At 39.0% G+C, this 14,736-nt stretch overlaps 1 protein-coding gene across 12 annotated transcripts in view; it reads right to left on the bottom strand.

Moving 5' to 3' along the window:
• Positions 1 to 5,169: 5,169 nt before the first annotated feature.
• OSBPL3 (oxysterol binding protein like 3) overlaps positions 5,170 to 14,736 on the bottom strand; it is a 92,891-nt gene continuing 83,324 nt past the window's right edge. For all 12 annotated transcript variants that reach the window (XM_080382165.1, XM_080382169.1, XM_080382174.1 and 9 more), the window contains 4 exons: positions 13,769 to 13,913; positions 12,962 to 13,088; positions 12,274 to 12,396; positions 5,170 to 10,736 (listed from right to left, as the gene is read on the bottom strand). In XM_080382165.1, the coding sequence (XP_080238291.1) occupies positions 10,640 to 10,736; positions 12,274 to 12,396; positions 12,962 to 13,088; positions 13,769 to 13,913 (492 nt within the window). In that variant the 3' untranslated portion in view covers positions 5,170 to 10,639. The remainder of the gene's footprint in view (positions 10,737 to 12,273; positions 12,397 to 12,961; positions 13,089 to 13,768; positions 13,914 to 14,736) is intronic.

Here is a 14,736-nt window from a genome sequence, read left to right as displayed (position 1 = left end):
TCTGCGTGCATACACTTGCAGTAAGCACTCTGGCAGGGTTCTTTAAAATATAACTATACAGTTCATGGCACTATTTAAAGTATAATTACACAGTGCCTAGAAGCAGCTAGGTACAACTGATTGTAAGTATTTACATAATACGCATTGATTTAATACATTGTACATCCACTCATAAATGTCCTACTGTTACATTTTCAGATCATTAAAACTGTGATCCTAAAATTAGTGCAGTTTATACTGATTTTGTTACTTATAGACAACCTTAAAGTTACAGCGAATGGAAGAACAAAGGAAAGCACATCTAAAGAATACATAGAAAGTTTGGGGCAAGGTTGGCGAAATGAGGAGTTAAATGATCTGTGGGGAAGAGCCTGTGACTGAAGCTGCCTGTAGAGAGGAAAGCCGACTGTAAGGATCAGCTCTCCGGTTTTATTCTGGTTCACACAGTTCCTCTTGGATCCTCTGAATGGATGTGTATATGCATAAGCACTCTCAAAAACACTCATTATCTGACTGTAGGAACAAATGATCTGGGGAGAATTTTCCAAATAATCCGTAGTATGCGATTGCAGTTCCTCCTGAGGCAGCTGGCTGGTGTTTGTATTACACTGACACAGACCTGGAGCACAGCCGTACTCAAACCTTGCAAAATGTTCAGAAGCGAACATTAATATTTCATTGGATAACACCAGACGCATGTTTTCATCTACTACAACATTTGTAGCAATAGCTTTATTTTCATTTAAAACAAATCTTTCTCTCCCTTTTGGTTTTTGTGCCTCCTTTGTTTTATTTCCCAGTTATTTTGCTACTCCGTAACCCCCCATTCGTGTTATCTGTTAACTGTCAGCTCAGTCTCTCTTTCAGAACTGAACAACTGGAATTCCCATTCCAGGGCAATCTGAAAGGTGTTTGTCCTGGACAGCAAAGTAAATGCATTTTTGAAGTACCCACAAAGACAGAAATTGAGAATTTTGTGTGGTGATCTTTGAAGCAGGCCAGGGCCCACAGAAGTAGCAGATGTACTGAGGAGAAAACTACAAACGGCAAAGTAGCCAGTGGCTCCAGAGGGTCCTTAGGGCCGTGAGGCTGCATTGCTACTACCAGGTGAGTCAGGGCTCCTACAGCTTCCCAGAGTCTCTGCAGCAGGAGCTACCAAGGGCTGCCTGCACCTTCTGCACATTGCAAAGGAGGACAAAAGGCAAAACCCACCCCATTTTGAACAGGGCCAATAGTTCAGCCCCACTGGATACAAAGACTGGAGGGCCCATGTTTCTTCTTCAAGCCACTTCATTTTTCAGCTTGCTGTTGCTGCCTCCTCGTTTCAGCACACGACGGGTTTTCTTTTCAGTGTCTTACAGACACGGGGGTAAGAACATACCACGGTTTTCCCCACTGAAGGGAAGCAGGATGGCAAGAACACAGTTCTTTTTGAAACAAGGAGCAAGGGCTGGCAAACAGCTGAAAACGGTGCGGGCTGCTAATTGCATGGGAGTTCTTTTTATGTAATGGAAGTGTTGCCCAAAAAGACAGCAAGGTGCCACAAAGGGGGTGCTGTGGGTCAAAACACATCAGCAGGTGTGGAAGGCTGCTGCTGTCTTTCTGATCAGAGGGTGAACCACTACACAGCAGTGGTGTCCTGTGAATTTGTACAGGTGGTGACTAGGGCTAGAGTCATACAACTCCAGTATGGACACTGTTTGCTACATTGCAGTTACACATACAGACCAGGTCTTCGCTATGCTGGAAAAAACCTCATGGATGAAACAAAGTGCTGGCCTGTTCTCTGGCAATTAAACATGTATTTCACTTGCTCTATCACAGGACTGAAAGTGGTGTCCTTGCTAGTTGTGCCGCCCTCGTTTGTCTGAACGATGCATTGATTTAGGTGAGTAGCAGCTGTAGTGAGTGATGCAAGTGACCTTGGGTGGATGGTTTTCTTACTGCCAGTACTACCCTCTTCGCAAATGGGAGATGGGAATGCACCTCCTCCTACAGAACTGGTCATGGCCAGCTTGGGCTGGGGCTTATTTGGTTCTTCCGCAGTTACTGTATGGCCTCACCACCGATGCCAATACACCACAGGGCGAGCCATGCAATTTCTGAGAGAGAAGGAAGACCAGCTGTGTCCTGAGGAAGTGTTAGTATGAAAGGAAACAATGAGCAGCCGGTACTGGGAAAGCATGAACTGCAGTCATTCTTTTGGCTAGGACCTTGTGACTGCACACTTCAATACCGAGAATCTTATTTCAACAATATATACTCTTTCCTCTCATTCTTTCCCCCGTCATTTCAAACAAACAATTCCTGTCGGTATCAAGACCAAAGCATTCACATGAGCTTCAGCTTTAGGAAGCTTCGCAGCTAGATAAAACAGAGGTGCTGTTACTATGGGCTTTCTTGTGATGTGGCACATCCAGCTCTCTTTTCCAGTTTCTGATAGTCACAAAAGGTGAGTAATATCCTTGAGTTCTCTACCCTCTGTCAACTTTAACCGAAATTTTACTCTCACCAAAATGAAAGGGGACAGGCTAACGATGGGCTAGGCTTACTATTCTCCACTAACTAGAAAATTCAGAAAAGCCAAGCTTGCTCTAACTGACCTACCTGTGGTGCTCTTTCACAGGCAAAGTCCACAGTAGAATTTTTCCCACAAAAGGACTTAAGGATTTGGTGTACTATTTTTGAACCTCAGAGGAAAATTGATTTTCCAATCCAAAATACCTATACAGCTATTATATAGCTCTAGTTGCTTCACAAGATTTGTTTCAGTGACTGAAGCACAAGTAACAAACAATGAATACAAGCAGGATCATCTCTTGACTTCATCTTCAGTTTGTCAATGGCTGAAAAGATAACAAACCTAAGAGTAAACAAAACAGTAAATCTCTCACAGCTATTAGACAGGTTCTCATCTATTGATAAATCTACATAATCTTCCTTGCTCCAGGCAGCAATCTAGGTATTGCAGACATATCCTCATAAAACCTAAGAAGGAAAGGATTTTTCGAGGCATGTACTGCAGTAATTCAAACTAGATTTACTGCTGCCTTTATCATGGCTTTTTTTTTTTTTTTTTTTTTTTTTTTTTTACCAACACAAGTTAAAAAGTAAAAAATTTGTAATTTAGGAAAGCAATTTTTTATTAAAGAAATTGTAATAAAGAAAACCAATGTCAACTAAGTAAAGAATCATATTTGCGAATTCTAACAGCTGCTCTTAGTAAAATACAAAGTGAAACATCCCCTCAAAAATCCTCAAAGATAAATAGTGCCCTAAGACTTAGAGAAAGCCAATAATTCCTGAAGTCTGTGAAATTACAGACAGAAACATCAGCTGATGTTCATACAGAATATCAAGTCTTCCACAAATCTATTATTGTTCCGAGAGCCTGTAAACACTTAGATCAATGAACCCACAGAGTCAAATTCTCAGTTAACTTAAGCCTCAGTTATACTCAGCTCAGCACAGCGGTGTTGATTTACCTCAAATGAGGGTGTACACATAGCAATTTCAAGTATTTCCCTTGGTACAGAGTAAGTAAAGACATAAATTCCTAAGTTTAGAGCAGAATTTGTTGTCTGGCCAGCTTTTAACACCATTTAAAAATTCAGATTAACTCACAAATTCTTACGCATCTGCTGCACTAGAGGGGATCTAAGCTAAATATCAACAAATTGAGCATGGAAAGCAATGATGAAAGAAATGTAACAGAAGCATTAAAAAAATAAAGAAAAAGAGGCCAGGATGTGTCAGTTACTATGCAGAGCAAGCTCTGCTCAGCTGTCGTTTTCCTCATTCTGTGGTGGTTTGAATCATTCTGCAGTAAGCGAAATTACTTTAAAAGAGAGATTGCTGTAAAGGACCAGACAACTGAGCTTAAACACAAATTGGATGCAATGTATATAGACGCCAAGTTTAACCTCACACTTCTGTAGGGGAGAACAGCCTGTTTTACCTGGGTAGTCCTGACCACGCTGTGGGTGCTTGGCATGTTATTAGCTCAAGGGGCAAGCACAAGAAATTAATTCCATATCCATTTCTCTGTAAGAGAAGTTCCTACTGCCCTAGGTGTTCATGATGGGCACCAATAATGAGCATCCCTTGCCATCTTCCTCTGACTTTTATAATTATGCAAAAACTATTGCTGCTTTTATAAAAGGCTATTTTCCCAGCAGCTTGAACTAAATGCTCGTTATTTTAGGTACCAATTAAAGTATGTCAGATCTCTATGAAATTAATCAGCAAAGAAGTGATTCCCACTGACATGGTGGGCTAGTTCCAAAGTTCCTAACCCAATACAGAACCAAAATGGCTGGATTTCAAAAAACAGGAGCTGACTCTTGCCCAATACATAAGCTGGTTTTCTTTCGGCCTCTATCCTTATTTTTCAACAGCTGAGGTTATTTTGCGTGGTAGGAGATTTATTGATCCAACTGTCCCAGCTCTTCTTGGAACCTCCAGGCTTCCTCCCACCAAATCTTTGTACATACTGAGCCTGGGAAGTGCTGCAGAACTGCAGTCAGAAATTACAGGTTGGTCAGGAATTATACTCACTGTACTCCCACATTTTTCAGGATCCTAATACATCTGTATTGCATCTTACACACATATGGTGGGACCCTGAGATGCAGTTGAGATCAGATTGGCAAAGCTGTCCTGAAACACCATCCCTAAGAGAGAAAACACCACATCGATATCCTTTCCTTCCAGTTATTTATCTTTCCAGTAAATACCATGTTTCCTTGGTTTTGAAAGTTGTTTTATGGAAAACATGTGGTTTGTGGTTTCCACATTCATGGTAAAGCATAACATTTATGCTGCACATCTGTCTACTAAAACCTGCTTTTAAGAATCAACTTCTAGCTGTAAATGAATTCCATCAGCTTACCCCTTTCCCTGCCGGAGTGTCTGGCATAACAGCCACGTGACAGTGCTGTACAGTGTGTGCAGGTAAACTGGTAAACAACTGGAACACTGCACAACTACCAGACAGATTGTAGAAGTGATAAACAGGGCTTCTAGCAGATGGAAGCTCTTTCATACTTGCCATTTTGGAAAGTGTAAAAAGCACAGATCACTACAGAAGCTAGACTTATTTCAGCTGTGACTAACAACCTTTGAAGAAAGATGCTTACAACCCCTGGGAAAAAGTCAGGGTTCTCTATGACCTTTTGAAAGTATGATTTATTAACATCCAGCTAAATTGGTTACAGAGACAAAAGTAATAAATCAAATTATGAATCAAGGTGCTCCAACATTATTACAAATTTTTGGAGTAAGTGAAGCAGAAAACAGGAATGATCCTGACTACAGAAAGTTTTCTTAAAAATCTGCAAGTCAGTGATAATTCTAACACATAAGATACCTTTCTTCATTCTGAAATCCCTAATGCCCTATAAAAACAAACAACAAATTCAGCATTTAGCAGCTTTGTGTGTGTAATACCTCATACACGTAGTATGTTTTTCCAATACTGGAACTAGTACAATACTGTTAACATAAATACAAGACTGCCTGATTCTCACAGATAGTAGCCATGCCAAAGGTGTGGAGCTGAAGGAGCTCATCACCTCTTGGGGATCAACCTCTCAAACGTTCTCGTAAGCTTTAATACAGTTTTGTTTTATACAACAAAAACACCAAATCCACAATTTATATAAAAAAGAAACGGCTTAAAATAATCTTTTAACATATGGCAACTATTTATGTGGAAAAGTTCTCTTATTGCTTTCAAAAGCTGCAGCAAGAACAGTATCTAAGAACTGAGCAGTAAATAATACATTTGGTGATAAGTTACAGCGTTTACCAAGTCTCAACAGGTAAGCCAGATAATATGTGCAGTTTCTTATGAACCCACAGCTGCTGGATTAAGTTGCACCCACCAGTAGCTAGAAAATAGAAAAGATGAGTTTTGGTGAATACTGTGATTTTTATTTATAGTAGACATGAATTCATGAATGAAAACACACTCAACCAAAAAAACCCTTTTGTTTTTTGACTTCACTCCTTTGAATAGCACTGACTCCAGCCCTTGCACGATGTATTCAGTTATGTGGAGAAGTTTGATTTCATCCTTCTCTCTGTCATATATGCACAGCGGGCCAAGTTTTGCACTCCAGCTTGCCCTCTCAGAGTTGTACACAAAAAAAACCCCTGTATTGAATAAAATAAGGTATGCTGAAAATTTCCTGCTCTGCAAAGCTGGTCATCTAGAGAGACACCAGAAGAGATTGACACAAAAGCAGATGCAAGGACATTAATTATGCTGAGCAGATACAGCCGCCCCTTCCCGCAGCACGCTACTCTTACAAGGTCAGACTCCAGCATCCAGGTGGGAAGAAAGTCTTGTTCACAGTCAAGGAAAAGATACAGAAGTAGGCCACAATGTTTATGGGGGAAGTTGTTAACTACAGCTTTTAGGCCAGATTTGTCATTTAAAAGCTTGTTAGAATGGACTGTTTTCCTATTCTTCAGAATTTTTTTTAATAAAGAGAAAAATGGGACACTGAATAAGGACTTTTAGATGTGAGGGGCCCCACAGAAAACCTTAACGGGACTGTAAACAGCCGAGGGCAAGTGGGGGGCATGGAAAGGGGTAAGGTCTTTGAGAGGTTGGTTTTTTGAGACCAGCACTGGACCTTTGCACAACCCCAAAGCTGTCCCTGGTTGTACATTCTGGCACCATGAATTTGTGTTCCTTTCTGCACAGCAATCTGGCTTCAACACTGAAGTGCCGAATAACAGGTGCCTGTGTTTGCAACCACCACCTCCTTCAGGAGCCAGGTTTCAAAAGAAGGCAGCAATCTTGTTTCCAGTCCTTCAAACAAAACTTGCTGGTGGAAGAACAGATCTCTAGGATTTTTCCTTCTCAAAGCTGTGACTGTTTTCACTTTTCCTTCCATGCATCTCATTTTCTGAGCTCTGTATAAAGACCCTAAGTACTTTGCTGGATCTGTATTTCAAAAAGCATCTAAAAGAAGTAGGTCAGTGCTGGCAAACTAACACATAAAGCATATCTCAGAGAGCAGAGATTCAAAGGAACGCAGTGATTAACAGTGCATTCCAGTCCTGGTCAGTCTAAAGGGCACTTTATGCTACCAAGAGTAGCATCCTAAACAAGTTAGGCTGTTTCATAATCCCAAACTTACACTCTACCAAAATCAGCAACCGTGTTGAGTCTGCAAATCTGGAAGTAGAGCTGCGGGTTTCTGTTTCTATGAACATTATTTCCCTGGATATTTTTTTTTTTCCTTTCTTTGCTGTCTAATTTGAAAACAGAGCCAGTGTTTTAACACCCAAAGGCCTGAGCCGCTCCATCATCTTGATCTAAGTTTATAGCGAGTGTTTTAGTTTGTGAAGGGATACACAAAGAAAGGCAGTGTTCTCAAGCAGCCCTCCAAAATTGTATTAATTAATTTTTATAAAGTCATCAAATAAAAGAGCTGTACCAGCAGGCAATGGTCGTCAGGAAATTTTAAGACTGATCCGTTGAGTTAAACAGCTCGGGGATCATGGCTGTGTATGAAAGGAAGCAGCAAGTTGCCTGATACATTATTTTTACCGTTCAGGATAGGAATGGGGGAAAAGGTCCCTTGATGTCAACTATTAAAAACAACAGCTGACTTATATTGCAGAAAGCTAATGTAAATTTTGCACCCATTAATAAATCTGAAGTTCTGGGGAAAAAAACTTAGCAAAATTTCCTATTTTAGCAAGAATAACTGTATAGAGTATATTAAGGTTTGTGAATGATGAATATATTTTAATGCAGAAATACACAGAAGTCACGTCAAGACAATTTTCTTCCACTTCTTAATATACAGTTTAAAGAAGTTTAACACTAAACCCAGTTGTTTCATACAAAAGTAAGCAGGGACAATTACACTGCAGCTGGAAACATGGGGTCAGAGGATCATTCACAACTTGTTATATCGTGTTTGCAAATGCGTATCTGAGATTTACAAAAGGAGCTATAACTTGTGCAATGATTTTGCTTTGTGTATTTATTAAATTCCCTGGATTATTCTCAGGCATTATTTTTCTGGAGATGGTAGAAATATTCTGAAGCTTACTTTCTTGACATGGGAATTTTAAAATTATAAGAAAATTTTATATCAATGCTTCCTGTCATTAATCAGGTGTATTTTAGACATTTTAGATAAGTATTTAGCAAGATACAAGGCAACGCTGCCAGTCTGATTTCTCAAAAATCATGACTTAAACACCCAATATGAGATTAGTTTCATTTAACACCTGATAATTTTAATGCATTACAATTATTTAACTTTGCCTTTTGGCCTCTAACCCTTTTAGTTTCAGATGCTATCAACTATTAGTTCATACGATGAAGTATGGGGAAATCCCCTCCATACATAGAAAATACAAACCCAGCAACCAGATCAGACAGCAATCACAGTAGCTGCCAGATATAACAATGAGCAAGTTTAATGCATCCTCCGCAAATTTTGATCCCTTAAAACCTTTTTTATTTTATCCCCCTATCCTCTTTTGTTATTAAATGAATGTTATTTTTAGTATAAATGGTAATTACCAACAGCAAGGATAATTACAAATGTCAACACGTTTTTGTGCTAAGTTTTGACAGTTAATACAAGAATAAAACATAGGAAGGGAACAAGCTATGAAGAGATCTTCACTTTCCTTGAAAAACCAAACAGCCCCCAAAGTTTAAGATTTCCTTTGGAATCAAAGCCCAAATTTTGTCTTTACATTGATGTGAACCTTGCCTTATTGTAAGCTGCTGGCGTAGTAGTCGAGTGCTTAAACGATGTATTAAATACAAAGTATTATGCTATCTTCTTTCTTTGGTAATTACGGAAATAATAGTGAGGCAGAATTCCTGGGCAAAGTGAAAAATGGTGAAAAAGCATTTGTCTGCCTTTAAGACAATGGGGCTTCAAGGTAACAGAAAGCAAAATTCAAACATAAATCCAATATGACATCACAGATTTGATTTAAAATGGAAGCATTCATCATATTTCCGTCGTGTTACATATAATACATAGATCTATTTTTAATGGGTTTTCTTTAGAACAATGCAGCACACAGTAAAGTGCAAGCTTTTCTAAGCTACTGGTCCTTCTAAGAGTCTACCATCTCCATGCCATGTCCAATTGTTCCAGTCATAAACCAGTTTAACACGCCAGCAACACATGGATTTGTTTTGTCACTGAAGTGGCGTGTGAGAAAAGGGGGTGTGGGTGGTAACGTGATATAGATCGATAACTTGGAAACTCTGTTGTTGCCAGAGCCACAGACACACAGAACAGACTTGAAGAATCATATAGGTCAGGCTTGAGTTGCAGATAGACAGGAATGCAAATTATTCTGTTACGACTGTGCCATCTTGATTTGATGGAAAACACAAAAATACTGCCCATCTCTATAATCTTGATGCAAAAGCACGACTTCTGCTACATTTGTTTCCTGCTAAATTTCTGACCTATGGTTTAGTAGTTTCACAAATCTAGCCATATGTATAAAATTACAGGAAGGGGATGCAATTGATTTAGTGCAAGATACTTGAATATTTATCTGAACATAACAAACAGAGGAAGATCAAAGACTCCATACACTTCTCCATAAGGCAGATGGTCATTTTTTAAATATAAGATCTTAAATATGCTGTTTATTTCTTAAGAGGTAGAAAATATCAAAATACTAAGAAAAAATTTCTAGCTTAAAACAATCAGCTCACTTTTTAAAAAGTCTCACTGTTGCAATTTTTAGGTTAATAAAAGCAAATGAAGCTATGGAAGCACAGGATTTCGTGCTCTGTGTAGATTTTACTTACTGGAAAAAGAGAGAGCTTCTTCATCTAGTCAGTGCTCCAGCAGTATATACAAAGAATCTCCTTCTTTTGCCCTGTTGGGGGCTATAAATCTGAAGTGGAAATTTTTCCCAGTGGAAAATTTTGGCGATTCCTGCATTTCTAGCACTATATTTAGCTGGGTACAGTTCATGTATAAGGCAGTAGAACCACTGATATAAGCTCAGAACTACTTCTTCCATAATGCTAAGGAATAAGCTAATAGAAACAAAAACTTATTTAAATCTTTTCTACAGGCAGCAAAACATCACTCAGATTCCAGCACCAGCTGATAGTCTGTTTTAGCAATTTATACCAGCCCAGAGACAGCTGAACTACTCATTGAACTGTGGAAGCCTACTTACAGTTTGAGTTGCTAAGGCTTGCACTCTGATTTCTCAGCACAGCTAGGAGAGGCTGCTGCTGTCTCCAATGCAATTCAATAAGGCATAAGTTAACTCAGAACTGACGTTATTAATATCAGAAAAGTAGTGTAAAAGCTCCTCTTTGCCCTCTTGCTGCTAACATTCAGTACTATTTATTAAATACTTTATAAAAAGAAGCTAGGGCATTTATACATTCAAATAATCACTGCAATAGTCAAAGGAAACATTAATCATCAGATTCTAAATTAAGCACAATTCTGGTGATATGCACACTTGTACACGTACACACCCCCCACAAATATATTATTTGTGTCTCTGTGTGTGTGTATATATAGTTATATATAGAGAGATATATTTTGTATATACTTCTTTTAAATCAGATCTGAGAATACACACAGAATATCTTCACTTAGCTCCTCTTTCACCAGAGGACAGGATTGTCCAGTTTGGAAAAACCAGGTTCTTTTCTAAGGTCCATGTAAGTTCCATTGCTCACCCAGGAGTCATCGTTGGATTTCCTATCAAAGATTAAACAAATATCTTTAAATGTAAAGCTTATGTTTTCCATACATATGCTGTGTAATGCTATGCACAGATACCCAATCCAGCCAATTACCAGGTGCAGTGCAACCCAGTACAGTCTTCAAACACAGCAATATAGCTCGGAGAGCTGAACTGGTGTGTCTGTGCCGGGCCTTGGAGACGCACCTCAGTAGCCTAGCGTTCAGCTGAGATCAGCACGTATTTCACAGTCACGTGCCGGTGCTTAGTGCTTAGTACTTAAAACTACACTCCAGGTTTATTTCGTGGTCTCAAAGGCAGCTTTGAGTGGAAAGTGGAAATTTACCTTTCACCCCTCCAAAGATGGCCCACCACAGTTATTGCATTCAGTAAAGTTGCTCTCAGTCAAGAAGTGAGACTCATTGCACTAGATACCATATCCTGAAGTAATCAATCTGCTTTTAGTGTGCAATGTTTTTGGCACAACAGCTAATTATTCTTTCAAGCAAATCAAGGCTTGTGATTTGTTGAAGAGAGAAATCGCTATTGAAAAGCCGAATGCATAATTCATATCTACTCTAATACTGGGTTAACACTTTTGCCATATAGTAATTAAATTCTTTATTCTGTTATATAAATTTACAGCACAAATCTCAATTTTCAAATCCTCATTATTATTCACAATTCTCATTGTGAATATACAATTACAAAGTATTAGACTGTCTCTATCCTGCTGGAACCAACATTTCCTTGTCTTTAGTAGGTATGATTGACATGTGATGAGTTAGCTCACAGTCAGGCATGCAGTGGTCTGAGCCATTCCCTTTTTGCACCTATTTGCACCTATTTTAAACATTTCTGTGTTCCTCAGAAGTACAGTACCTATCTATCCAGAAAAAAGTTAGGAACCCAGATCTGTTAGCTGTGATACCTAGGTCCATACAACATTCAACTCGGCTCCACCTGTTTCATTGCAGGAGACTAGGAGAAGCTGGACGGCAGAAGGCCGTGATCTCACTAGTGTTCATTTTTGTCTTTTGATGGCTGAAGTCTCATGTTAATTGATTTACAACAGGAAGAAATAAAGTGCCCTCTGAATGATAACTCCCTCTCCATGAAATAGGGGGGAAAGGTTCAAATCAAAAACAGCTGTGGAAATGAAAGGCTCCAACTCTGCACACTTCTGCACAGGGCAATCCCACTGAATTTGGCAGAAGGTCAGAAGAAATAATTAAGCTAAATCCAGCTACTTCACTTTGCTTGAAAGAATCAAAGATGCTACATTCACTGAGGCAAATTCAAAAGCAGTCTAAATATCAATCACCATCAAGGCAAAAAAGTCAGAAAGAAATTCAGGGATGCACTAATGAAAAAAATAAAATATATAATTCTGAATTTCAAGTAAGTCTGGAGTGGTTTACATTGCCAAAGTATAAAAATCAAGAATATGGAAGAAACCTGGAAAAAACTGGAGCCTGCTCTATGGCAGCTTACAACCAACTCTATAATAAGAATTTCAGTAAATGGTAGCATATGCTAATTATTATACAGTACCTGAAAAATCTAGGCTGATGCTCTAGATTGTTTTCTTCCAGCACCTTCCGTCGTTCTCTCTGTAGCTGCTCAATCCTCTGCTTCTGCATTTCAGCCCCTTCAATATTCCCTTCTTCTAGAAACCTGTAGCACCAGCAGTGATAAGAGACACAATTGGTGCTCCTGTCCTCCATCTTTGCCAGGTCCTCTAGAACTACAGAATCTAATCTTTACAGCAGGCGGTTCACAGTGTTTGAAAGGTAAAATGCTACATCTGCAGACAACTGCACTATCAAAAAGTACTTAAGGAAAAGCAACCCTCATAACCAGCTCAAAGTCATCGTTACATTCTTTTACTTGGATGTTAGCAACAGTAGAAATACCACGGCAGAAAGAAATCTCAGGTGTCTCGGGTTTTGGCTATTCAAACACATTATGTTCAACATCCAGTACCTAAAGTACTGAAGTTTTAACATCTTTGGAAAGGCAGTTATCTAGAAGCATCCAAGAGCCAATTCTAGGAAACACTGGTCCATGACGACTACACCATCTCTTGATAAGTAAGATGTCTGTTTCAGGTGCACATTAATGTAGAAATAGAAACACACTGCAGGTATCTACACAAAATAGTTTGAGCTTAAGGTGAAGTGAGTGTGCAGAAGATTCAGAACTATTTGAGAAAGGTATTTAAAGAGTTAAAACTTCTTACCTTTGGTCCGGCCTAAAACGTGTATCAGTGGATGGAAGTAATGACCTAGTTTGCAGGTCCAGTTCGTTTAACTCCAGTGCAAATTGAGTAAATCCATACCACTGTTCATAATCTTTAGGCATCGGATCTACAGAAGAAAAGAGTACATGTAGAATTCTACTGAAATGCTGTTATCTTTAGAAGGAAAATTCCAAGCTCCCCTCAGTCCTTTATCTCTGAACCACAGTCTCAATTCTGGGGGAATAAGAGGTGTTTAATAATGTGACAAAAGACAACATCCCCCTTGATAATTGCACTGCAACAAAACAGATTTCTGTTCTCTCAGCTGAATCAGAGCACAACTGTGATGAAGGCCATGGCATTAGCATAGTGCTTTTTCAGACTACAGTAGACAAAACCCCACAAGTTTGAGAGAAGGTTGGATATGGCTGTCCTTGTCCTTACAGAACTGAGCTTCGTGGGCTATCGTCCAACGTTTAACACACAAAATACACAACACTTCTCTACACAAAAAATGAAGGGGGTTGTTCATTCTTTTTTTGTCTTCCTTTTAGCGTCCTCAGTACCCACTTCATGCCCAAACATGAAAATGAGAAAGAATGGAGCAAGTGCAGGCAGCCATGGGATTAAGTTCTCCGTATAATTTAAATGATGTTTTCTTCTGGTCTAGATTTTAAACGCTTGACAAAAATGTAATATTCCACCATAGAAATAACAATAAGTTGGGGCATAATAAAGAGATGAAAATAGTAAGCTTATTCTCAAGCAGATCCTAAGTTCTCTACATTAGCCATTCCGATCACTAACTTGCTCTCCATATGCAGTTTGAAGATGAAGTTGTCCCACAGTACAAACTTTCATGCCACTTCCCAAAAAGTCGATGCACAACTTTTCCAGCTTTATCCATGACACTGCCTTCAATCTCATGTGCATTTGGATTCCAATACTTTGCCTAGAATTAAAAGGAATGAGGGGAAAAAAGGTGCATAAGCCGTCAGGTGTCAGTGATTTTGCCATGTCAGTAGCACCATGCTGCAGAGTGGTTTTCTGCAAAGTATTCACTGAGGTGTGCATTACAATACCACATCCAAACAACTGCTGTTGGTATTATTAATCAGCTTATTAAAATATTAATGTTGAGAATTTATTTGCCTTTTTTGGGGACAGTACTAGATAAAGCATAGCTGACCTTGAATTTTGCCCAATAACAGGTAACACTGACTTCTTAGTTATCTACATCTTCCCCAGATTTGCAGAAGAGGAAGAGAGGGAACTTATACAGTAATCTCCACTTTAGACAATTTGCAGTATCACAGGTGTAAGACTTGCAGGCTCTCAGTCTTTACAGTTTGAACTCTAAACATCCACTGCAACTCTGCAAATATAATACAGTACTTTCAAGCAAGTATTTAAAAAAGAAAAATCAACCTATTGCTTCTAAGACAGCACCAAGTATTCAGGAAAACAAAGAAAAGGGAACTTTCCTTCTGCTGCTGAGCCTGCCATGCTGCACAGGTATGGTGAAGCACTTAGGTTATATCTATATGGTCTGTTTCTATGCAAAGCACAGCCTTTCTCCAGCGATCAGATACAGAAAATGCAGGTTAAGGCAAGTCTCCTAGCATGCTTTGCAAAACTGTTTCTTAAGTTAGGAATTTTGGCATCGTATTAGGTTTTCATTGATTTTCCTTTACTAGGAAGAAGTCATCTATTGTCAAAACCTAATTTTAATTGCAGTTATTAAGGGCATTTCCTGAGGAAGTCATATCTTGATG

The sequence above is a fragment of the Falco punctatus genome (genome assembly GCF_963210335.1).
Source record: "Falco punctatus genome assembly, chromosome: 4".
Lineage (NCBI taxonomy): Eukaryota > Metazoa > Chordata > Aves > Falconiformes > Falconidae > Falco > Falco punctatus.
This window is presented reverse-complemented; position numbering and strand designations above follow the sequence as displayed.